The 26,055-nt window shown below is 39.3% G+C and overlaps 2 protein-coding genes and 1 pseudogene across 9 annotated transcripts in view; 1 reads left to right on the top strand and 2 right to left on the bottom strand.

Annotated features, from left to right (window-relative positions):
* CPAP (centrosome assembly and centriole elongation protein) overlaps nt 1-13,701 on the top strand; it is a 47,586-nt gene extending 33,885 nt beyond the window's left edge. Inside the window, exons 13-18 of one of the 4 annotated variants that reach the window (XM_070800324.1) lie at nt 7,074-7,135; nt 7,387-7,497; nt 9,747-9,887; nt 9,965-10,049; nt 10,136-10,256; nt 11,810-13,501. In XM_070800324.1, coding sequence (XP_070656425.1) covers nt 7,074-7,135; nt 7,387-7,497; nt 9,747-9,887; nt 9,965-10,049; nt 10,136-10,256; nt 11,810-12,005 — 716 coding nt within the window. In that variant the 3' untranslated portion in view covers nt 12,006-13,501. Of the gene's footprint in view, nt 1-7,073; nt 7,136-7,386; nt 7,498-9,746; nt 9,888-9,964; nt 10,050-10,135; nt 10,257-11,809 lie in introns of those variants that run through there. The other 3 variants (XM_070800325.1, XR_011569765.1, XR_011569764.1) reach the window with 3 other exon arrangements.
* On the bottom strand, nt 2,425-2,948 carry LOC109566866 (large ribosomal subunit protein eL42-like; annotated as a pseudogene).
* A 1,362-nt stretch (nt 13,702-15,063) lies between the features above and the next one.
* The window catches only part of RNF17 (ring finger protein 17), a 110,608-nt gene continuing 99,616 nt past the window's right edge, over nt 15,064-26,055 (bottom strand). For 4 of the 5 annotated variants that reach the window (XM_019971872.2, XM_070800321.1, XM_070800320.1 and 1 more), the window contains exons 32-37: nt 24,999-25,115; nt 23,679-23,847; nt 21,844-21,979; nt 19,804-19,993; nt 15,654-15,753; nt 15,064-15,195 (exon numbers count right to left, since the gene is read on the bottom strand). In XM_019971872.2, the coding sequence (XP_019827431.2) occupies nt 15,655-15,753; nt 19,804-19,993; nt 21,844-21,979; nt 23,679-23,847; nt 24,999-25,115 (711 nt within the window). In that variant the 3' untranslated portion in view covers nt 15,064-15,195; nt 15,654. Of the gene's footprint in view, nt 15,196-15,653; nt 15,754-19,803; nt 20,010-21,843; nt 21,980-23,678; nt 23,848-24,998; nt 25,116-26,055 lie in introns of those variants that run through there. The other variant, XM_070800323.1, reaches the window with a different exon arrangement.

Genomic DNA, 26,055 nt, shown 5'->3' on the forward strand with positions numbered 1-26,055 from the left:
GCCACAGTTAAGCTGTCTTGTTGATGGGCATTCACGTTCTCCATGTCTGTCACAGAATGAATAGGACAAGTCTTGGTCATGTGAGCTTCTCTCAGACACATGTCAGGGGTAGGATATTGGGTCACATCAGGTTTGTCTCAGTTGAGGAGATGTTTGGGTTCGATCCCTGGGTTGTGAAGATCCCCTGGAGAAGGGAATGGCTACCCACTCCAGTATTCTGGCCTGGAGAAATCCATGGACTGTACAGTCCTTGGGGTCGCAGAGAGTCGGACACAACTGAGCAACTTTCACTTCCCTTTGCAGTTTTTTTTTTATTGTCAACAGAACATGCTCTTTGTGCTTGCTAACACTTGATCCGCTTAGACTTTAATTTGGCCAGTGAGATGGGTGTGAAATGATGAGTCACTGTCATTTTAATATGCATTTCCCTGATTACCGATGAGGTAATGTGAGCATCTTTTGATATTTAGTGGACATTTGAGTTTCCTCTTGTGAATTGCCTGTTCATCTCTTTTGCCCGTTTAAAACTGTGTGTGTACTTGTCAGGTTTTGCATATTAAAGTTAATTATAAGCACTGCCAGTATCTTCTGCCCATCTATATTTAGCTTTTTGGTTTTTGTTTCTTTATACATGTGTTTTCCCTTTTAATACTGAATTTAATCAAAAAAATGGTTTTGCTTTTTGTGACTAAGAAATCCTTCTCAAACATCAAGTCACAAATACACTGTTTTCTTCTATGAACTTTTGTTTTCACAGCTAGGTCTTTAATCTGCCTGGAAGTTTTAGAAAGTATTTCTGTAAATTAAATTTATAGAAATGGATATAACGTATGTGGTTTGAAAATTATAAAGGAAATATGAGTAACCACTGCCCACAATAAGAATTAGCAACACCTCAGAACTGCCCCCTCTGTGATCATATTACATTGCTTTTCCTTGAAAATAGTTTCTACTTTCATAGGTTATAGTCCTAAAAAAAAAAGTTTTACTTTTTTTGAGCTTTCTGAAGAGTCAGTCATGCTGTATGTATTCCATTATATTCTTCTTTCACTACGTGTTTTTGAGATTGTCTTGTTGATCTAGTTCACTAATTTTCATTGCTAGGTAGTATTAGTATTCCATTTATGAATATATTAGTTTGTTATTTTTCTGTTGATGGTTAAGTTTTTCTTAAGTTTTGGGATGTTAAACAATGATGCTGTGAACTTTCCTACTCATTTCTGGTACACATTCATTTCTCTAAGACATATACCTAGGGCTAGAGTTAAACTGAGTAATTTGTAGGAATATCTTTAACAGATATTGCCAAAATATTTCCCAAAGTGATTTTACTCTCTCACCAGCAATGTAAGTGCTTGCTTTGCTCCACATCTTGTTATTACTTGATTTTCAGAATTAAATTCATGCCAGTCTGTTAGGAGTGTATCTGAATCTCATAGTTTTAATTTGCATCACCATTACTAAATATGTTGAACACATTTGCCTGTGTTTAGTAGCTGTTCAGAATTCATCTTTTGAGAAGAAATTGATGAGATCTTTATTTTGTGGAGTTGTCTTTTTCTTTATTGTTCGTGGGAGGGTCCCCACATCCTCATAATCCTGTAACAGTTTCATGTATTGCAGGTATCTTCTCCCAGTGTATAGCTTGTTTTTTTACTCTTAATATGTTAAAGATATAAAAAGTATCTTTTTAAATTGAAATATATCTGACATATAACATTGTATAAATCTGAGGTGTACATCATGTTGATTTGATGGATTTAGATATTGTAATGTGACTGTCAATGTGTCCATACCTAGCACCTCTATTAAATCACATAATTATGATTTCTTATTTAGTGGTTGGAATAATTAAGATCTAGTCTTCTTAGCAGGTTTGATGATTATAGCATAGTATTGTTGTTCACTACACTGTGCTTTCTATCTCTAGGACTTATTTACAGCTCACTGCAAGTTGGTATACCCTAATTTCCACCTCCTAGCCCTTAGTAACCACTGTTTTATTCTCTGTTTTAACGTGTGGCTTTTTGAAATTCCACATGTACGTTATACCATACAGCAATATTCCCCGGTATATATGTACCACATTTTCTTCATTCATTCATGGAAGGGCACTTTAGGTTATTTCCATATCTTGACTGTTGTGAATAATACTGCAGTAAACATGGGAATGCATGTATCTCTTCAATATCCTGTTTTCCATTTCCTTTGGATATATATACTCAGAAGTGGAATTGCTGACTTGTTTGGTAATTCTGTTTTTAATTTTTTGAGGAAATGTGCATACTGTTCCCTAGTGGCTGTACCAATTTGTATTCCTACCACCATTGTACAAGGGTTTCCTGTTCTCCACATCCGTGTTACCTAACAGGGTAATACTTGTTATCACTTGTCTGGGTTTTTTTTTTTTTTTGATAGCCATTGATATGCATTTCCCTCAAGATTAGTGATGTTGAGCATCTTTTCATGTACCTCTTGGACATTTGGATACCATGTTTAAAAATATTGTCTAGTTAGTTCCTCTGCCCATTTTTATTTTTTTAAAACAATCTCAAATTTTTAGTATACGTGCTGCCGAAGCAAGCACATAAATTCAAATTTTTATTGTCTTCTTAATAAAACAAAACATGAAGCTCAAAACTGCATCACTTGGCCCTTTCCCTTATCTCTTCCCAGCCCAAAATACTTGCATCTCTTAATAACGAGCATTCTCTTAGATCTGCAGTTGGGCTCAACACCCCAACGTATTCAAGCCTTGGTACAGTCTTTGTAGTTTTAGCCTTCTTCTGGAAAATCGGCTTAGTCAGCCCACAGTAGCCCCTCTGCTTCCTGTCATAATGCTACTTTCCTTGGGGATGCAGAGAATCCTTGCTTTTCTTCTACTGGGTCACTTTGTGGGGCTGGTGCTTGCCATACTTAGTTCAGCGGCTTTTAGGAACGTTCACCATGTTTGCGAGAGTGCTACCAGCACAGAAAGCCCTCAACCCATTTTTAAATTGTATTTTTTTGTGTTTTTTTAATTATTGAGTTGTATGAGTTCTTTAGGGCCTCCCAGGTGGTGCTAGTGGTAAAGAACTCACCTGCCAAGGCAGGAGACCTAAGAGACATGGGTTTGATCCCATGGTCGGGAAGATGCCCTGGAGAAAGGTATGGGACCCCACTCCAGTGTTCTTGTCTGGAGAATCCCTTGGACAGAGGAGCCTGGTGGGCTACAGTCCATAGGGTCGCAGAGTCGAACATGACTAAAATGCACTCATGAGTTCTTTATATATTTTGTATGCTATGCTAAGTTGCTTCAGTCGTGTCCGACTCTGTGCGACCCCATAGACGGCAGCCCACCAGGCTTTACCATCCCTGGGAACCTCCAGGCAAGAATACTGCAGTGGGTTGCCATTTCCTTCTCCAATGCATGAAAGTGAAAAATGAAAGTGAAGTCACTCAGTCATGTCCGTATATTAAACTCTTAATTTGATAGATGGTTTATAAAAAATTTCTCTCATTCTGTAGGTTATTTGTTGATTGTTTCTTTGCTGGGCAGAAACTTTTAAGTTCGATGGTTTTTGCTTTTGGTGTTTGTGCTTTTGATGTTATATCCAAGAAATTATTGCCAAGACTGTTGTTAAGGAGCTTCTTTCTTATGTTTTGCTCTAGAACTTCTACAGTACCAGGTCTTATGTTTAAGACTGATCCATTTTGAGTTCATTTTGAGTGGTGTGAGAGAGATCCAATTCCATTTTTCTGCATGTGTTCAGTTTTTGCATTGCTTTATAAAGAGACTGTGCATTCCCCCCGTTGGGTGTTCTTGACTCCCTTGTTGAGTATTAGTTAATTGTATATGTAGGGGGTTTTCTATTCTGTTCTATGGGCATTTACATTAGTTGATTATTGATATGTAAGGACTTATGACTGCCATCCTATCGATTGCTTTCTTTTGGTTTTCTATTTCCATTGTTTCTTTTTTCCCCCGTTTCTGCCTACCTCTGTAAACATTTTTTCCCATGGTGGTGTGCTTCATCTCTTGTTTTGTTGTATTTGTGAATCAACTCTATATTTTTGCTTGCGGTCACCATGTGACCTACATAAAACATCTCATAGATAAAACAATCTGCTGTATGCTATTAGCAACTTATCATTATAAAGGCTCCACCACCTTTTATGTTTTGATGTCACAATTTGCCTTTTTTATGCTCTGATTTCAGTAACATTACAGTAGCTTGAGTTTTTGGTTTTTTCACAGCACTGCACAGCATGCGGGGATCTTAGTTCCTCCAGTAGGGACCGAACCTTTACGTCCTACAGTGGAAGTGCAGAGTCCCCACCACTGGACTTCCAGGGAATTCCATAGGTGTTGTTTTAAAAAATATTCTTTTCCTTTAAACGTTATACTATAATTAGGTGAATTAGGTTTTTTCTCTTTTTTAATCTGACTGTACATGTTCACGTTTATTACCAATGTGTTGTGTACTTTCCTGTTGTCTTGTTGTTAGTTTGCATCTTTTTGTTTCTACTTGAAGATCTCCTTTCAGCATTTCATGCAGTGTCTTATAGGTCAGGTGATGCTGAACTACCTCAGTTTTTGTCTGGGAAAGCCTTTATTTCCCCTTCATATCTGAAGGATAACTTTGCTGGATAAAGTAGTCTGGGTGGGCAGGTTTTGTTTCATACTTTGATATGTCGTTTTCCTCTCTTGGCCTGTGGGGTTTCTGCTGAGAAATCCACTGAGAGCCTAACACTGTGCCTTCATAAGTTACTTCTTTTTTTCCCCTGGCTGCCTTGAAGGTTTATTATCATTGATTTAGGAAGTTCTCACCTATTCTTTCTTTAAATAATGAAAGCTCTGATTTCTTCAAACTTTGTGCCCCTTTCTGCCGCTCCTCTTCTGGAACAACAGTTAATCAAGTATTTGCCCTTCTAGTGGGAATCCAATAGCTCTCGTTGGCTCTCTTAGTTTCATCTCCTTTTCTAGCTGTATTATTCTTGAATTTGTGTTTCCCAAGTCACTTGTTCTTTCCATCTGGTCTGCTGTGCAGTAGATGCTCTCTGTTGCATTCTTCACCTATCATCGAATTCTTCACCTCCAGAATTTGAAGTAGCAGATACTTCCTTAACAAAGCTTTTATGACTTCATTGGTTCCTTCAATTCACCAGGCTGGCTGCTAGAAACCTTTCGTTTTCCAGGAGGTAGGGCCATAGTTCAAGTCTGTGCTTCCTTTCCTGTCCACAGATTGACTGTGGCCTATCTTCTGAGCACTCCAGCAGACACACAAGGAGCTGGCAGCAGTCGGGGTGTGGGTTCAGGATCCTGAGGTGCCTGTGGGCCCAGGGGGCGATCCTTGAGTGGCATGGGTGGACCGACGGTAGACAGCAGGAGCTGCATCCTTCCGTGCCCATTATGTGCTTACCTGCTCCCCTCCTCTTTTCCTGACTCCCCTCCTCTTTTCCTGACTCCCCCTAGTTGTGGAGGCCCGGGCCCTCCTCAGAAGTTCAGCTGCTCCTGGAGAGAAAGCGGCTTCTGAGCCACATGGCAGGTGGCTGGGGAGGTGCTTCCACTCAAGCTTTCTGTGTCCTCCTCTGGAGAGGTGGTCTGCCACCACCACACAGCTCAGGTCCACGCACTGTCCCCTGGGCTGGGGGCAGCTCTCTCGGGTTCCCCTCTGCTCTGCGTATAAACTCGTCTCTGTCCTGCCCTGCTAGCCTGCTCGTCTACCCTGGACGTCTTCAGGTCCACTCTCTCCAGGTTTTTCCTCCCATAGTGAGTGGGGATGGGGCGGGTTTGCTGAGTCCCTTGGGTCCACAACTCCCACTGAGGTCTGGTCTATCTTCAGATGCACAGGTGGGCAAGAATCCCCCCAGATCCCTGGGGGTAAGGCGCTGGGGTTCTTTTGTTCAGTTACAAATGTCAAGTTGTTAAGGGGAAAGAGGAATGGCTTAGCTGCCATGACGCTGATGTCACCTTAAAAGTTGCCCACTTTCTTTAACGTAGTTGAATTTCACTTCTTTATGGGTAGTCCTCCTGCCTATAAAATGAGGATATTAGTCTCTTCCGTGGAGGGTGGTTACAGGATTCAGAGGTGATGTTAACACAGAGCTGGGTTTTTGTGCCTGTGACGTGGGGGAAGCTGGTCATTTAGCCAAAACCTATGTGTGCTCCTTGATTCCTTTTCTCTTTACTCCCCACCCCCCTGCATTCCCATCCATCCTTAAACGCATCTCCTCTGATGTTGATGTTTTTCTGAATCAATTAAGTAGGTTGAACCGTATGAAATTACTAGTACCTGGCAACTTGGGATCCTTGGGTCTGTTATTTGACACAGCACACACACTGCCATCTCCACAGATGCCCACAGCCTGCTTAGTGGGCCCTCTACCTCTGCTCTTCTCCATTCTTGGAGCATTCAGGATCCATTCTGGTTTTTTACATTTAAGTCAGATCCTGGCACTTGAGCTTGAAACCCTTCAAATTTAGGACTACTATCCATTGGTATATAGGAAGACAGTATTAGAACTTTAGTGCCTTTTTAACCTAATTTCAGTTTGTTGTTGCTGTGCTATGTGTGAGCACGTACACGCATGTGTGCTTATTTTATAAATTGTGTACTCCTAATACACAGTATAATTGGGTGTATTGGTCATGATCTAAAAAGTTTAGACCACAGCCATTAGGTCTATCCAGTTTCTTTTTCAAGCCAGATTCTCTGTCTTTCTGGATGCTTCCACTCTTTGTTCTCCATTTCTGCCCTCTTAACTAAAGCCCCTGGTGACTGTCTGCAGAGCACCTTCAGGTTTATCTGTTAGGTTGGTTGAGCAGTTGTCTCTTTGTCCAAAAAGAGGTTGTAAACTTTCAGAAAACAGATACTGTCTTTGTCTTTCTTGGTCATCAGGACTTAAGTATTTGAATAAGCATCTGAATTTATATAATGAAGAACTAGGAATTAGTAAAGAAAAATACTAAAACTTATCTTAAATAACGGGTAAAGAAGAGTGAACTAAGGAAATGTTTGACCACAGTATTGAGTAAACTAAAATCTTTCAATTAAATAATCAAACTAACTCTGACAGTAATATTCTAACAGGTAATCCATCTCAAAGATCCAAGTCTGAGCCTCGTGATTTAGGCAGCTCGGAGAAGGGACAGGTAAATCTTTGTTCTTATATATTCAGACATATTTCTTAGGCTTACAGTTGATGAGTGAACTGGTTTAAGTTTCCATTTATAAAGGAAGCTTTTTACTTAACATCATAAAGGTTTTCTATACAACACCAACACTAGCCATAGAATCCTGTAATAGTGAAATCTGGCTTTTGGACATAAGTGTTAAGTTTTAGCTGCTTGAGATTTTTATTACATGTCATATAGCACAGACTAAGAGCCTCCTGTCCTTATAGACGGCCTCACCCAGGGAGCTGCCTGAACCAGTGAACTTTCCAGATCCTGACTATAAAGAGGAGGATGAAAAAGAAGAAATTGAGGGAGAAATCACCCATCCTGATGGAAAGGTTACTTTTTTTTTTTTTTTATAAAAAATAGACATGGGTTAAAATATAGTTGAAACAGATTCTAAAATCATTGACTGTTGAGACTTGATGGGGCTTAAGGTCTTCAATGCTTTGGCTCATGTCCTCAGGCTGAACCTTTGGACTCCTCTGAAAACACTTGATAAATGAAAATGCATTTAGTTGCCATTTCTGAGAGATGCAACAAGAGGAGGAGTACAGTCTCATTGTTTAAGCTTCTTGTTCTTTCCCCAGATACGGCTGAAAGCCTTGGTAATCCCTAGTACTCGTAAAAGCCTCAGTTCAGTTCAGTCGTTCAGTTGTGTCCGACTCTTTGCAACCCCATGAATCACAGCACGCCAGGCCTCTCTGTCCGTCACCAACTCCTGGAGTTCACCCAAACTCACGTGCATTGAGTCGGTGATGCCATCTAGCCATCTCATCCTCTGTTGTCCCTTTCTCCTCCTGCCCCCAATCCTTCCCAGCATCAGGGTTTTTTCCAGTGAGTCAACTCTTCACATGAGGTGGTCAAAGTTTTGGAGTTTCAGCTTCATCAGTCCTTCCAATGAACACCCAGGACTGGTCTCCTTTAGGATGGACTGGTTGGATCTCCTACCCCTCCTTAAATGTTTCCTGGATTAGCTGCTTCTCTGCCCCAGCCCAACAGTATTATTCCTGTGCTTGGGAAAGGTTCTGAGTGGGAACAGCCTGGCTGGGTGCTCCAGTTAAAGAATGAAGGACAAGGGAAGGGACAGAAACAGGGTTTGTAACTGAGGTGGTGGTTAGGGGATTTTTCCTTAGGTTTCTAGAACATGTACTTTTTTAGGCTCTTTGATCCACTTTAATAGAAATGAGGTTGAAGTTCACTGTGAATTCTGAGGAATGAGTGAAGGACAAAGACCAGCAATCAGAAGGAAGTTGTTACCTCTATCCTAAAGTAGTTTTCCTGTACACTCTTTCAGTTCAGTTCAGTTGCTCAGTCGTGTCTGACTCTTTGTGACCCCATGAACTGCAGCACGCCAGGCCTCCCTGTCCATCACCAACTCCCGGAGTCCACCCAAAGCCATGTCCATAGAGTCGGTGATGCCCTCCAACCATCTCATCCTCTGTCGTCCCCTTCTCCTGCCGTCAATCTTTCCCAGCATCAGGGTCTTTTCAAATGTCAGCTCTTCGCACAAGGTGGCCAAAGTATTGGAGTTCCAGCTTCAACATCAGTCCTTCCAGTGAACACCCAGGACTGATCTCCTTTAGGATGGACTGGTTGGATCTCCTTGCAGTCCAAGGACTCTCAAGAGTCTTCTCCAGCACCACAGTTCAAAAGCAACACTTTACTTTCGGGTAACAAATTGTTGATGAGGAAGGGTTTTCTTTTTTAGAAGAGGAATGAGAAATTAGGATATCACCAGTGTAGAAGGTCTAATGAAAGGAAGGGTCTTGGCAGCAGTCATCAGTGGCTGCTGAAACCTCAGATGAAAGGTTGACGGGTCTTATGCCACCGCCCAGTCAGTGCTGAGGTTGTGAGGCAGCCGCATACTTACTGATTTCTGGACACGCTGTCATACAGAGCCCACTGCTGTACCTAAAAGGCACTCGTCAGAATAATTCACCTGGAATGTAATCAAGCCTTGAGAGTAACTACTGGGTTTTTTAAGGAAAAATAGGATATGAGAACATGTTAACTGACAGAAAAATAGAAAAGCAATTGGCCAGATCCAGAATGTGGTCAGTACTATATGTTCAGTAACTTCGTTCCTTCAACAGTTGGCATTAAAATGGGGAAACGAAGGGACCATTAAAAATTGAGATCGGAGAGACACATCAACCCAAGTGTGTGTGGACCTTGTTTTCATCCATATTCAAGTAAACCATACAAAGCCTTTTTTTTGGGCGAATTTATGAAAAACAGTGTGAAGGTTATGATATAATGAGGGAATTACAGCTTGTTAGGGATGATAATAGTTTGGTTACTGACTGTTCCAGTAGAGAGATTTGTTGAAGTGTTTAGAGCTGAAGTGATAATCTGAAGGTTGCCTAAAAAAACAACTGAAAAGTTTGGGGGGAATAGGTGACTTAAGAATGGACATGATGTGCTAATAGGTGAAGTTGATTGTTTTGAATTGGAACTTTTCTCTCCGAGAAATATTTTAATTTTTATTATGAAAAATATCAAAGTAGGCAATTTATAAGAATTAGGGACGTTTTTGTCACGTGGTCTCAGGAAATTTTTGCTAGTTTGGTTTTCTTTTTTGTAGATAGAGAAGGTTTATAAGAACGGGTGCCACGTTGTGTTGTTTCCAAATGGAACGCGAAAGGAAGTGAGTGCAGATGGGGAGACCGTCACTGTCACTTTCTTCAACGGTGACATCAAGCAGGTCATGCCAGACGGGAGAGTGGTAGGTTTCCACAGGTGTTTTCTCTGTAGCATAAACACCCCTGAAGGAGCGGCAGCGCTGACTCCTTGTCTTTACAGGTCTACTACTATGCAGCCACGCAGACTGCCCACACCACATTCCCAGAAGGGCTGGAAGTTCTACATTTCTCTAATGGCCAGATAGGTGAGAACCTGCTCTGCCCTCTCAGTTCTATTAAATTCTTCCTTCCTTTAAAAATAAAATATTTATAATAACCCCCTTTCTTACAGAAAAACATTTCCCAGATGGAAGAAAAGAAATCACATTTCCTGACCGGACTATCAAAAACTTGTTTGCTGATGGACAAGAAGAGAGCATTTTCCCAGATGGTACAGTTGTCAGAGTACAAAGGTATGTTACCTGTCAAGTTGGTTTCTGTCAAGTTGGTTTCTAGTTTTCAACTTTCAATCAGTAATGAAGTTTAAAAATCTTAAACTTTAATAAGTCATTCAACATTTTAGTTGAGTTCAGAATCTGAGAGCAGGTAAGATGTGTTTGCAGCACTTTAGAATTTTAGACAAGTTTGAGACCAATGGATTCTAATATTTTGCTTAGTCTTTAGCCTAGAGATTTGAAGGATGTCTAAAGAACACTTCACGAAAGGAGGATGGCAGATACTTATTAGAAATAAGTTTGGTGAAATTTGAAAACGGTGAGTGAGACACAGAAGGGAAGCTTCCCTGTCAATTTTTAAGAATAACTGGACTCTGTATTTTGATTTTCTGGGTCTCCCTGTCCCAGCCTAAGCACTTTACTCTTCTGGCCTCTCTAAGCCAATTCCAAATTAACAATTTCTTTCTTTATCCTTCTGAATGTTAAATTTCTTGAAGTCAGAGATGACTTCTTTAATCCACAGTGAAGAGTTTGTGAGATCCAGTCCTGTTTTTAGTTTCACCCTCCTTTCCTGGAGTGTAGCAGTTAAGTACCCATTAACTTGAATTATGTGATGTAAACTTGGCAATAATGTAGGAACTCCTTATGGTCATGACTTTTTCCCTTAATGTGGTCTGAAATCTGGTGGTCTTTATCTGGTGCTCAACTAAAGAAAATTTGAGGAAAAGCTTATGTGTACAGTATAGATTTCAAAAACTTCTCAATTTTGACTCTTATGAAAAGTTCCCTAGAGCCATCTATCTGATCTTCAAGTGTTAAAACTCAGAAGTTTCTCAATTTTGACTCTTATGAAAACTTCCCTAGAGCCATCTATTTAATCTCATGGCCAGTCTTTTCTCATCTATACTCAGACACATCCCATGTTATTAGTTCATTCAGGATTGTCATTTTTAAATTGAGGTGTAACTGACATATGACATTAGTTTCAGGTGTACCACAAAAATTTACTAGATATTTGTATAGCAGAATGATCACAAAAGTCTAGTTAACATCCATCATTACACATAATTACATGTTTTTCTTGTGATAAAAACTTTTATTCTCTTAGCAGTTTTTGAATGTGCAATTCATTCAGGGTAATTGTGCTATTTTTGTTTTTCACTTACAGCAGTGGTTTTCAAACTTCAGGGTGCATCTGAATCTGGAGGGACTGTTCAAGGGCTTGTTGCTGGGCCCCACTCAAATAATTGGCATTTCTAGTGAGCTCATGGGTGATGCAGACACCATAGGGCCACACGTTTACTAGAGCAGTGGCTCTCTAACCTTTGTATGTGGCAGAGAGCCACATATGTGTTCATATGAAATTTGAGAAATAACCAAAATAGAGAAAAACATTCTGTGTTGAGAAGTTGACAACTTCTCAACTTTGCACCCTAGCTTTGTTTTATAATGGGACATTATCCTTAAAATAAGGACCAAGGATATTCTTGGAGAAGGAGTAACTGCCAGATTTCTCCTGCTGTAATCTTCATGTTTTTATAAAGGAATTAAATTCTATTTAAAATTTACAGAGATGGCAACAAAATCATAGAGTTTAATAATGGCCAAAGAGAACTGCATACGGCCCAGTTCAAGAGACGGGAGTATCCAGACGGCACTGTGAAAACTGTGTACACAAACGGGCATCAGGAGACCAAGTATACATCTGGTCGAGTAAGGATGAAAGACAAGGATGGTAATGTTCTCATGGACACAAAACTGTCATGAAACTCAGTCTGACTCAATGTGACTCATCATGAAATGACACTAACTTGATTTTCTTGTTAAAAAGAAATGTACATTTCTTGTGGATTCTGTGGTTTAATTTATATATTCTGTGTGTGTGCGTGTCTGTGTGTGTATATAAATAAATAGAAAAGACTTTGGAGTATAAAACTTCTTGCTTTTTATGTTTGAAATGAACAGGGCAGCTTTCATTTTTAATTCACCTCCCTTGTCTCCTATGGTCATAAGCAGCATAGACTTTAATAAGGGGATGCTTTCTGTGGTTGGTGATGGCTATGAAAACCAGGAAGTACAAGAAATACAGTATCACATAGTTTTTATCACACAGATTTTCCTACTGCCTGTCAGCCCTATCAAGGTTATGCTCAGAAACATCACTGAAGGAGGAATCATTTCTCCACTCACTATTACTATACTCAATCAGTGCTGAAATTAAAGCATTATAATATCTACCACCAAGGTCAAAGAATGCGAAGTGAAAACGGAATATAGAAGTAAGTCAATCAGTCAAACAGGTAGGAAGAGTTCATTCTGCTAGTGCAGATCTCATGGGAGGACAAAGCAGCTGTAATGAGGGTGATACCTGGTCAAAACAGGACACGTGAGAAAGGCGGGGCCTGAGAAACAACCAGGCAGTGTTATAAGTTTTCAGAGAAAATAAGGAATTATATTTACGTAACCTCAGGATTTAGAAAAGCTGGTTTTAGAAAAGGCAGATGAACCAGAGATCAAATTGTCAACATTCGCTGGATCATCGAAAAAGCAAGAGAGTTCCAGAAAAACATCTATTTCTGCTTTATTGACTATGCCAAAGCCTTTGACTGTGTGGATCAAAATAAACTGTGGAAAATTCTGAAAGAGATGGGAATATCAGACCACCTGACCTGCCTCTTGAGAAACCTATATGCAGATCAGGAAGCACCAGTTAGAACTGGACATGAACAACAGATTGGTTCCAAATAGGGAAAGGAGTACGTCAAGGCTGTATATTGTCACCCTGCTTGTTTAACTTCTATGCAGAGTACATCATGAGAAACGCTGGGCTGGAAGAAGCACAAGCTGGAATCAAGACTGCCGGGAGAAATGTCAATAACCTTAGATATGCAGATGACACCACCCTTATGGCAGAAAAGTGAAGAGGAACTAAAAAGCCTCTTGATGAAAGTGAAAGAGGAGAGTGAAAAAGCTGGCTTAAAGCTCAACATTCAGAAAACTAAGATCATGGCATCTGGTCCCATCACTTCATGGGAAATAGATGGGGAAACAGTGTCAGACTTTATTTTTTTGGGCTCCAAAATCACTGCAAATGGTGATTGCAGCCATGAAATTAAAAGACGCTTACTCCTTGGAAGGAAAGTTATGACCAACCTAGATAGCATATTGAAAAGCAGAGACATTACTTTGCCAACAAAGGTCGGTCTAGTCAAGGCTGTGGTTTTTCCAGTGGTCATGTATGGATGTGAAAGTTGGACTGTGAAGAAAGCTGAGCACCAAAGAATTGATGCTTTTGAACTGTGGTGTTAGAGAAGACTCTTGAGAGTCCCTTGGACTGCAAGGAGATCCAACCAGTCGATTCTAAAGGAGATCAGTCCTGGGTGTTCTTTGGAAGGAATGATGCTAAAGCTGAAACTCCAATAATTTGGCCACCTCATGCAAAGAGTTGACTCACTGGAAAAGACTGATGCTGGGAGGGACTGGGGGCAGGAGGAGAAGGGGACAACAGAGGATGAGATGGCTGGATGGCATCACCGACTCGATGGACATGAGTTTGGGTGAACTCTTGGAGTTGGTGATGGACAGGGAGGCCTGGCATGCTGCAATTCATGGGGTTGCAAAAGTCGGACACAACTGAGCGACTTAACCTCAGGATAGAAGGCCATTTTTGTTTCTGGTTGGGGGGCCCATGCTGTACAGCTTCTGGGATCTCAGGTTCCCCAACCCAGGAATGAACTCAGGTCACGTCAGTGAATGTGCCAAATTCTAACCCCTAGATCACAAGGTCCACCCTTGAGAAAGACTTTTAAATGAGATACAGCACAAATCTTAAAGGTTAATGAGTCAAAAGTTTGTCCAAAGATACCCCAAAAAGAAAAGTCACAGACTAGGAAAAGATACACATATCTGACAAAGGATTAATAACCCAAATACATTAAGAAGCCTTACTAGTTAAAATTACAAAAGATATGAATGAGCAATAAACAAGCAACTAAACCAGTGAATGCATATGACAAAAATGATGTATCTCTTGTATCATAAACTGGCTAATAATGGTCTGGCCACACTGCATGTCAGCAAGGAACTCAAGACTACTAATGGTAGAGTTAGTTTGAAAAACAATTACCTCAGGACTTAGTAAATTCCATTAGTATATTCACTAGAAAACCACTCATAGGTACAGAGAGGGTCTTACTGTAGAATAACTCTAATTGAGAAAAAACTGGTAACAACCTCAAGATCTAACAGAATAAATTATGTGCATAGAGGGATGTAACAATGCAAGTGAATAAAACAGCTATGCATATCAGTGTGGATAAAAGACTCTTAAGTAGGGGGAAAGGCAACTGTGTGATACTTAAAAAAATATACGGAACTATATATTGTTTATGGATGCTTACATATACAGTAAAATTATAAAGACATATATAAGCATGTGCTAAGTTGCTTCAGTCGTGTTCTACTCTTTGCAACCACATGGACTGTAGCCCACCAGGCTCCTCTGTCCATGGGATTCTCCAGGCAAGAATACTGGAGTGGGTTGCCATGCCCTTCTCCAAGGTATATAAGCACAATAAATGCCAAACTCACAGTATTCACCTCGTTTGTAGGTAAGAGAATGATTGGGGAAGGGTAGAACAGGTGCCTACACCTGTGCTGACAGTGTCTTATTTCTTAAACTGAATATATAGGAAATATTTTTCCTAATGTGGCTAAAATATAAAAATTAAAATAAGTAAATACTTGGAAAGCAAATATTTATTAACTTTTTTCAAACAGGAAAGCAAATATTTATTAACTTTTTTCAAACAGTTCTTAACAGTTCAACATGTAAGGAAGGAAAAAAAAAAAAAGCCCAGCAATATTGCAGAACAAGTGAAGGAAATAAGCCTGAAATGGTCTACACTGTAACAGAAAACTTTCTTCTGGGCTGCTACAGATGCTCTGTACTGTATACCTGAAAAACAGAATGTGTTATTTTAAACCTGTGCTTAATGTTCAAATCTAGTTACTAAATCGTGTGTTACACTTATGTGAATGAATAGAGTGTGAGCTGTTTACCGATTAACCCTAATAATGTTTGTTATTAGGACACTGGTTATCCAGTAGTACCGTATGCAGAGGTAAGAGTTATGAGCTTGAATTATTTTCAGTGCTGGTCTCCTCCTTACGCCCCAAAACTATTTGGTACCATGATCAATCAGGACAGCTGTTCAATCCCAGCATTTTCACAACTATGGAACCTTTCTGATACTGACACTCAGTAGTTTAGAAGGGCTTATTAAGGAGAAACCTAGAAGAGAGATTCTTATTGAGCTTGGTTGTCATTCCTTTGAGAAACAATGTGAACCTCTGCTGTGTCAGTGCTGTGCCTAAAGCTGACCGTAAGGATGAACAAGAAATCATGGTACTTACATCATTCATCTCGGTCTGCAAGCCCCATTTCTACTAATGACATATGAATTGGATACTGTTTATCTTCATATAAAGTCACCATTTGTTCTGGTACCTGAGCCTAAAATGAAAAGATCTTTGTCAAGAAAATACCATCATGTCTTTGCTGCCTGTTCCTCCTACAGCTGGCAAGAGAGACAAGGCATTCTCTAAGTTTGTTTATAAATTTGTACTATGTCCTTTCAAAGGTATTTGTGATGGTTTCTTGCTAAATTCCATTCTTTCTGTCTTCTTTATTTGAAATGGAACTCATCCCCAAAGTTTTCCTGGATTGAGCCAGTGGGCTCTCATAGTACCTTCCTTGTTAAAATTCATTTGCACTGTACACATAAAGCATACCTTTATGCACACACCACATTTTGATTGTTGTTCATGAGGTGAATACACATGTATTTGTAAGAACACTTACTTGGTCTGCTAGTATTTTCACTGGCTTCTTGAGAGAAACCTTGCATAAGCTCTTTACACTACTGCACACACAGGAGTGTGATATGTACAGAGATTTTCAAAAAGCACTTTCTAATAACCGCACTACTACATTAAGAGCTCATTTTTGCCACAGCCAATATATCAGAAATCCCCAAATCTCAGGTCCTCAAATCAGAGCAAGTTGGGCTGAAACAACAGTGGTGAGGATGAAGCTGAACTGAAGAACATGTTTGCATCTAAAGGGAGAGCTGCTGCACCACTTGTGTTGTCATTCCAGAAGATTTTGTAATATTTAAATATATAAAATATTAGATTTTATAATACATAAAATATATAAATACTAGATTTTATGACACTTAAAAACAGCAGAGTTTTGGTGTATAATTTTCCAGTTTTAAAACAGCTGTGTTATTAAACATGGGTACAGGTCAGAGTCTGTGGGTCTCCCTTTTGTGTCTAAGCCTCTAAAGTAGAAAGCATATTAATACTGAGCATGACCTGGGTTTTCTTATTTGAACCTTTTCATACAGTTCTACTACATTAAACAATTCAAACTTAGTATGAGTACTCTGAAAACCACTTTCTCTGATTTTGACCACAATTCCGTTCTAATTTTTCCAACTTTTAGGACGCAGTTTAAATGTTACTTTTCCCCTGTGGTACTCTACTGGGCAGGGGCTCAAATACCATATTCCAATCTCTTCAAATAGAAATCATTCCTGCTTCTCCCTACGTCTCACCCCCAAATACCTGTACTTGTTTGATAACACTTCATTCATTCTACTTGTATTAATGGTTTACACGTTCCCTCATTGAACTCAGTTCAGTTCAGTCGCTCAGTCGTGTCAGACACTTTGCGACCCCATGAATTGCAGCACACCAGGCCTCCCTGTCCATCACCAAATCCCAGAGTTCACTCAAACTCATGTCCATCGAGTCGGTGATGCCATCCAGCCATCTCATCCTCTGTCGTCCCCTTCTCCTGCCCCCAATCCCTCCCAACATCAGAGTCTTTTCCAATAGAGTCAACTCTTTGCATGAGGTAACCAAAGTACCAGAGTTTCAGCTTTAGCATCAGTCCTTCCAAAGAACACCCAGGACTGATCTCCTTTAGAATCGACTGGTTGGATCTCCTTGCAGTCCAAGGGACTCTCAAGAGTCTTCTCCAACACCACAGTTCAAAAACATCAATTCTTTGGCGCTCAGCTTTCTTGACAGTCCAACTCTCACATCCATACGTAACTTCTGGAAAAACCACAGCCTTGACTAGACAGACCTTTGTTGGCAAAGTAATGTCTCTGCTTTTCAATATGCTATCTAGGTTGGTCATAACTTTCCTTCCAAGGAGTAAGCGTCTTAATTTCATGGCTGCAATCACCATCTGCAAGATTGCCAGGAGAAATATCAATAACTCAGATATGCAGATGACACCACCCTTATGGCAGAAAGTGAAAAGGAACTAAAAAGCCTCTTGATGAAAGTGAAAGAGGAGAGTGAAAAAGTTGGCTTACAGCTCAACATTCAGAAAACTAAGATCATGGCATCTGGTCCCATCACTTCATGGGAAATAGATGGGGAAACAGTGGAAACAGTGTCATTGACTTCAGTTCAGTTGCTCAGTTGTGTCTGACTCTTTGCGACCCCATGAACCGCAGCACACCAGGCCTCCCTGTCCATCACCAACTCCTGGAGTCCACCCAAACCCATGTCCATTGAGTTGGTGATGCCATCCAACCATCTCATCCTCTGTTATCCCCTTCTCCTTCTGTCCTCAGTCTTTCCCAGCATCAGGGTCTTTTCAAATGAGTCAACTCTTCACATCAGGTAACCAAAGTATTGGAGTTTCAGCTTTAACCTCAGTCCTCCCAATAAACATCCAGGACTGATCTCCTTTAGGATGGACTGGTTGGATCTCACAGTCCAAGGGACTCTCAAGAGTCTTCTCAACACCACAGTTCAAAAGCATCAATTCTTTGGCGCTCAGGTTTCTTTATAGTCCAAATCTCACATCCATACATGACCACTGGAAAAACCACAGCCTTGACTAGACGGACCTCTGTTGACAAAAGTAATGTCTCCACTTTTTAATATGCTATCTAGGTTGGTCATAACGTTTCTTCCAAGGAGTAAGTGTTTTTTAATTTCATGGCTGCAATCACCATCTACAGTGATTGTGGAGCCTGGAAAAATGAAGTCAGCCACTGTTTCCCCATCTATTTGCCATTAAGTGATGGGACCAGGTGCCATGATCTTAAGTTTTCTGAATGTTGAGCTGTAAGCCAACTTTTTCACTCTCCTCTTTCACTTTCATCAAGAGACTCTTTAGTTCTTAACTTTCTGCCATAAGGGTGGTGTCATCTGCATATCTGAGGTTATTGACATTTCTCCCGGCAGTCTTGATTCCAGCTTGTGCTTCTTCCAGCCCAGCGTTTCTCATGATGTACTCTGCATAGAAGTTAAATAAGCAGGGTGACAATATACAGCCTTGACGTACTCCTTTTCCTATTTGGAACCAGTCTGTTGCTCCATGTCCAGTTCTAACTGGTGCTTCCTGACCTGCATATAGGTTTCTCAAGAGGCAGGTCAGGTGGTCTGGTATTCCCATCTCTTTCAGAATTTTCCACAGTTTATTGTGATCCACACAGTCAAAGGCTTTGGCATAGTCAATAAAGCAGAAATAGATGTTTTTCTGGAACTCTCTTGCTTTTTCGATGATCCAGCGAATGTTGACAATTTGATCTCTGGTTCATCTGCCTTTTCTAAAACCAGCTTGAACTTCTGGAAGTTCATGGTTCACATATTGGTGAAGCCTGGCTTGGAGAATTTTAAGCATCACTTTACTAGTGTGTGAGATGAGTGAAATTGTGCAGTAGTTTGAGCATTCTTTGGCATTGCCTTTCTTTGGGATTGAAATGAAAACTGACTTTTTCCAGTCCTGTGGCCACTGCTGAGTTTTCCAAATTTGCTGGCGTATTGAGTGCAGCACTTTCACACCATCATCTTTTAGGGTTTGAAATAGCTCAACTGGAATTCCATCACCTCCACTAGCTTTGTTCGTAGTGATGCTTCCTAAGGCCCGCTTGACTTCAGCTGCTGTAAGGATCAGCGGCTGTGCTTTGCTGGAGCAGCCATGAAGAGATACCCCACGTCCAAGGTAAGAGAAACCCAAGTAAGAAGGTAGGCATTGAGAGAGGGGATCAGAGGGCAGACACTGAAACCACAATCACAGACAACTAGCCAATCTGATCACACGGACCACAGCCTTGTCTAAATCAATGAAACTAAGCCATGCCGTTTGGGGCCACCCAAGATGGACAGGTCATGGTGGAGAGGTCTGACAGAATGTGGTCCCCTGGAGAAGGGAATGGCAAACCACTGCAGTATTCTTGCCTTGAGAACCTCATTGACTTATCTGTTCTTTAGTTATAGAATATTCATCTGGATCATTTTATATCTTAGTCATTACATCCCTGATATTTTATATCATTGGAGGGCTAATCAAAAGCTTAAGTATAAATTATATAAAACTAAGACATTGTTTGAAGCAGCCTTAAAATTAATCCTATAGTATTTACAGCATTATAAACTTTAAAGCATTTTACATGTAAAGCACTTTAGAAAATTACTAAGGATCCTTGAAATACCTTCAAAAGAATCTTGGTCAGTTAAGACAGATACTTACCATGGAAGAAGCATAAAGCTGTTTTCCTTGTAGACAGTCTATCATGGCCCACAATGCTTCCATGCTCCACTTCGGACAATATGGTATTCTTGTCTTTCCTACATCTCTCAAGGGTGGTTTAAACCCTGCCAAGAGAACCTTTATGGCTCGGGCTGGATACTGCATAAGATGAAGAGGGATTTGACGCAGTCTGTCACAAAGAAATTCTAAAATTAAAAAAAATTTTTTTTTTAAGAATAATTAAAAAAAACCTATTTAAAAAAATGTTAATGTCACAATTAGGGGAAAACTTTATGATGTTGGATTTGGCGGTGATTTCTTTGATATGACACCAAGAGCACAGGCAACAGAAGAAGAAAATTCAGTTATATCAAAACTTAAAACTATGCAAAAGGCACAATCAATAGAGTGAAAAGGCACCTTGCAGAATGAGAGAAAATATGTTCACGTTAAAAATGATATTTCTCCAAAGAGCTGTAAATGGCCAACAAGCACATGAAAAGATGTTCAACATCACTAATCATCAGGGAAATGCCAATGAAAGCCATATATGATATCACCTCATACCCATTAGCATGGCTACTATTAAAAAAAAACCAAAATACCGCCCAGAAGATAACAAGTGTTAGTGAGGATATAGACAGAAACTGGAATCCTTGGACATTTGGTGGGAATGTAAAATGCTGCTGGGGAAGTTTGGTGGTTCCTCCAAATACTAATAATAATTAGCATATTATCCAGTGACTCCACTTCTAAGTATACTGAAAGCAGGGTTGTAAAGAGTTATTTGTATGTACATTTTCATAACATCATTCACAGTAGTCAAATATCCACTGATGGGTGTGTGGATAAATAAAATGTGTTAAATACATATGATGGAATATTATTCAGCTGTAAAAAGGAAGAAATTTCTAACACATGCTATAACATGGTTGATCCTTGACATTATGCTAAGTGAAATAAGACAGAAAAAGATGTGAGATATTCCTACAATAATCAAGTTCATAGAGGTGGAAAGCAGAATGGTGGCCGATGGGCTGGATGAAGGGACAATGTGGAATCATTTAATGGGTACAAAGTTAGATTCAGTTTTGAAAATGAAGAGAGTTCTGGAGACTGGTTGCACTAACCATGTAAATTGAGTTAACACTACTTAACTATACATTTAAAAATGGTTAAGATGATAGATTTTATATGCATATTATATCATTATTAAAAAAATAATTACAAATAACAACAAAACTTGGAAAAATAACAGTGTTGGCAAGGATGTGGAGAAAATGGAACTCCTGTGTGTTGCTGGTAAAAATGTTAAATAGTATAGCTGATATGGAAAACTTTGGCATTTCCTCAAAAAGTTAAACATGAAATTACCATGTGATCCTGCAATTCCATTTCGAGGTACATATCTTAAAACAGTTGAAAGCTGGAATTTAAATGGATCTTCTTTTTATGTCAGTGTTCACAAAGTATTATTCACATACCAAGTGTCCATCAAGAGATGAATAAACAAAATGTGGTGTATATGTACAATGGAATATTACTTAATTGTAAAAATAATGAAATTCTGACAAGCTACAACTGGATGAACTCTGAAAACGTTATTCTAAGTAAAATAAGCCAGACATAAAAAGGCAAATATTATATCATTATGTTTGTATGAAGAATTTAAGTAGATTCATACAGAGCAGAAGAGGACTCACTGGGAGCTGAGAGAAAGGGAACAGAATGTTACTAAGGGGTCCAGAGTTTTTGTTTGGGATTATGAAAAAGTTGTGAAAATGGACAATAGCGTGGTTGTACAACACTGTGAATGTATTTAATGTCAATTAATTGTATACTTAAAAATGGATGACAATAATTTTTTTTACATTAAAAACTTTGATACAGTAAATTTTGTTATGTACATCTTACCACAATAAAGAATAACTTTTAGAGTAAAAACAAACTCCCAATAGTAGCTCTAAAATAGCTTTTTGAAGTAAAATATTTTTAATTATTAAAAAAAAATAGACTAAGTTTACTTTTTTGTTTTTTAACCTGTTTACTGTCAGCTTTTCAGTTGATCCATAATCAACAAATTGTACCAGGACAGCTAGAGGATTAAATTCTTTAATGGAAACAATCTTTGCTCTATACCATAAGCCATCATCATATTCTGCAAGGCAAGGCATTTCTGAAAAGACAGAAAAAGAGGGGAATTACATTGCCTTTTATTTTCTTAAAAATATACATGCTTTGAAATACAGTAAAGTACAAAGAAGACATAATCCCCATATACCTGTTATTCAGAATTAAACACTAAACAGCCATATGTTGGCTTGTGCTCTTTTTTTTCTGTTTATATACCCTGTTTTCCTAATTCCTAAATTAGGAAAATGTTTGAAGAAAGACATTTATCCCTTTCTCAGAGTTCCTAGTTCTACCTCCCATGGCTTAGACCATCCTCCCTCTCCTCCCACTTCTTATATGCCCCCAATTTTTTTCTTTTGGGCAGCTGTCTTCTGCGAAGGATAGTAAAATGGGTTCTATTATTCCTACTTTTAATTTTCCCCTCCTCCAATGCAATTCCATTACTCTCTAGTTTAACATTTTTCAATGGCATCTTAACTGTTTGCAGTACCAAGTTCTTAGACTGCAGTTTACAAGGTTCTGAACCGTATACTCCCAACCCACTCTGACCACATATCCTCAACATCTTACCCACACAAATTCCTTATTTAACTCCTTTAATATAGATTCCATATGTATTTAATAGGCACTTGCTTATGAATCAACTTTCACGTATGCATACTTAACTTTAATTCCAGAATAACTATAGAAAAATGCACAAATATATGTATAGATAGCTCCATGAATTACCGTATCATGCACAGATTGTGTAACTTCCCTTGAGAGAAGAACACGAAGAAGGAATTGTTTCTTCTAGACTATAAATTAGTTTACAAAAAGAAAATATGATAATGAGCTTATTTTTTCACTCATTCAACAAATATTTATAAGCACCTACTCATGCAAGTTGCCTTCCTCAAAAGCTGGGGACACTGCAGTACAAAGTATTCCTGCTCACAGTGCCCCTTCCTAGGAGAGGAGGCAAGGGAGAGGAGGTGGTGGAGAGGGCAGGGTAGGGGAGGGAGGTTGACGGGTGGGGAAGGAAGAGCACCAGGGAAGAAGACCTGCGGTAGGGGAAAGTAGAGCAGAGGTCCTGCTATACATTCCAGAACTTTCCAGGCAGGGAAAAGGGCAAGTGTTGTTTATCAGCCAAACATGGGTCATAAGTGATTAAAATCTTATTAAGTAGCAGATAAAGACATTAGGCTCTAGCTTTCCTTTGCTAAAGTATCCTCTGATAAGTACAAACTACAAGGATGAACGTACCTCTATACATGACATGGATAAAATGTACAGACACCACTCAGTATTTCAGGAACTGTCAACACAGGTAACGAAATGCATTTTCCTCGTAGAAGAATTCCATGTATTTAATAAAGGATGGTAATATATATTAGAAAGGGAAAAAGCACAATTTCGTCTATCCTGACAGGACAGGACAGAATATGAATTCCCCTGCCCTCACACCAAGATTCTCTATTTAGGTGGCTTGTAATGAAATTAAGTGCCATTTAGGTCTAAATAACAACTCAAAATTTTGAGCTACTGGCAAAACCTCAAGCTCAGAAAAGCCATCTTCATGCAATCAAGTGTTCACAGGTGGCCTGAGCTTTGGAAAATCAAAGTGCCCTAAAACATGAGGCCAAGTGTATAAAGTGAGGGCAATAAAAATACCAGTTAACCTTAGAAACAACTCAATCTCATCAACATTGAAACAAAACAATGATTTCATTAGGAATCCCACTTTCCTGAAAGACTGGTACCTGTTCTGAAGTCTGTCAAAGGAGGGAATGTCTCCATACTCTTATTGAACCTCCGCAGTGCCTCCTCGAGGCTCTCTGGCTCAGATTCCCAGCCGACTCCACTGTCTTCTGTGTCACTGTGCTGGTTAAACAAACTACAACTTTCGACAGAATCAAGGCAAATATATACCTGAGTTGGGGGAAGGGAAGGGAAAAACATTCAAATTCTGTAACTTTTCGTATTCAAGATATGGGCAAAAGTACTGCAGGAAAGCCTCCAATAATGGCCTCATGGTCCTTATGGAGTTAAGTCCTCATATCAAACCAGACTTGTTCTCTGTGGCTGAAAAATGCCATAGCATGATGGTATGTGACTACTGAGCTTAGACTGTAAAAGATGTGGCCTCTGCCTTGGTGGTGCCTGGCCCGCCAGGGGGCACGCACATGCATGTTAGCAGGCCCAGGAGAGGCCCACAGAGCAGGAGCCCAGCACCAAGCTCTGGAATTGGATCCTGCAGTAGCATACCCCTCTTCCCACACCTTGACTGCAACCTTGAGACCCTGGATTCCTGACTTTCACGTGTGTTGTTTTAAGCTGCTAAATTTGGGGTAATTTGTTCTGCAACAATAATAACTAGTTAAAAATCATTATAAAAACCAACAATAGGTTACACTACTATGTTCCCTGATGAAATTATGGAGCAAATTCTCCTTGCTTGTGAAGGAATAGTTTACTGTGTAAGAACAGCTGAAGGACTGCTCTGCCACTTAATCTGTCATTTCTTTTTCTCTTGCTAGTCAAGTATATATAAATGAATTTTCTTTAGTGTACTTATTCACTCAGTCAATATTTATTGAGTGCCTACTATGCATCAGGCAGCATTCTAGGTATTCCAGGGACATACCAGTGCCCAAAACACAAAAATCCCTATCTTCATGGAATTACATTCTAGTAGGGAGATGTAAACAGACATAGTAAGAAAGTGGTGGTGTGTTAGAAGGTGATAAATAGTATGAAAAAACAGAGCAGGGTAAAGCGTACTTAATTAAGTTCAATGTAGGAAGAGGACAGGGGAATGAGATGTCTGAGATTTCTTCGGTGGCAGTAAATCCAAACTTAAAAATCTAAATATTTGATTTAAAGAGCTATACATTACTGGGAAAACCCAAAAGTGATTAAGAAACAGTTGCCTTACTAAGTATAAACAGATGTTTGAAGAAGAAACTATAGGGTAGGTAAACTAGAGGTCAGCAATTGTTAATAAAGTCAGGAAGATAGAAATGTGAAGAATCCATCCTAAAGTTAAGACCATAACCAACAGTGTTACTGAAATTACATACTTCACTGGGTGAGACAACGTGCTTTACTTGAACAGCATAGAGTTCCTCAGGGGGAGGTAGAGATGAAGACAAATATGGTGGTAAAATAGGAGTCTCTGTTTCAGGCAAAAGCAAATCCTAAAACAGCACAAATAAATTCAAATTTCAGAATGACTATTACAGAAAGCCACTACATTATTAAAGTTCATTACAATGCCAGTTTACTTTCTTAACAAAAAGCTAGCTGAGACTATCACAAAACAATTTTGTTGTAGCAGGACCAAAATGTGGTAGGCAATCAAAAGATCTTTAGAATGCTTTTGTCTCCTGCCTAAAAAAAAAAAGATGTTAACTACCGCCCCCGCCCCCCCACCACAGGAATGTTTCTTTACATATTATTATAATATTTACACATACACATAACATTTTAGAAGAATGGTTAACAAACTGACACTGCTCAGTGGGACTGGGGTGTGTGAGGTGTAGAATGGGGGCAACTTCTTTCCTTTTCACATTTCTGTAGTACTGCATTCATTTTTAGAGTATGTATTTTATAATAAAAACTAAAATAATATATGAAATGCCAAAAGAAGATTTAAGTTAAAAATCATCAGAAAAGTGTGCTCTCCCTTAAGCTCTATAAAAGGATAAAGAATAATTAAAAGTTATATGATTCCAAAGAGGATCACGGCAGTCAGCAGTTGTTAAAAGCAAATATATATAAAAAATATAGGTGACTTTTATTAACTTATAAAAATCCTGAATATGGTACTCAGTATAAATAGTAAAATAATCACATTCAAATTTGTAGACTCACTTATTATGTAACAATTCCAAACTGGTGGCAAAACAAAACATACTTGAATCACTCAGCTGATTTCAGCAAAAAGTGACTATCCACTGTTAAAATTTTACTGATTTGTTACAAAACACTTTACAACAAGCATATGTTATTTTTATAATTATAGAAATTATTTTTGTAAGTTTTTTTATTTGGCTGGCTGGGTCTAGATGCAGCATGTGGGGGTCTAGGTTTCCTGACCAGGGATTGACCCAGCGCCCCTTGCATTTGGGAGTG

Source organism: Bos indicus, chromosome 12 (assembly GCF_029378745.1).
Source record: "Bos indicus isolate NIAB-ARS_2022 breed Sahiwal x Tharparkar chromosome 12, NIAB-ARS_B.indTharparkar_mat_pri_1.0, whole genome shotgun sequence".
Classification (NCBI taxonomy): domain Eukaryota; kingdom Metazoa; phylum Chordata; class Mammalia; order Artiodactyla; family Bovidae; genus Bos; species Bos indicus.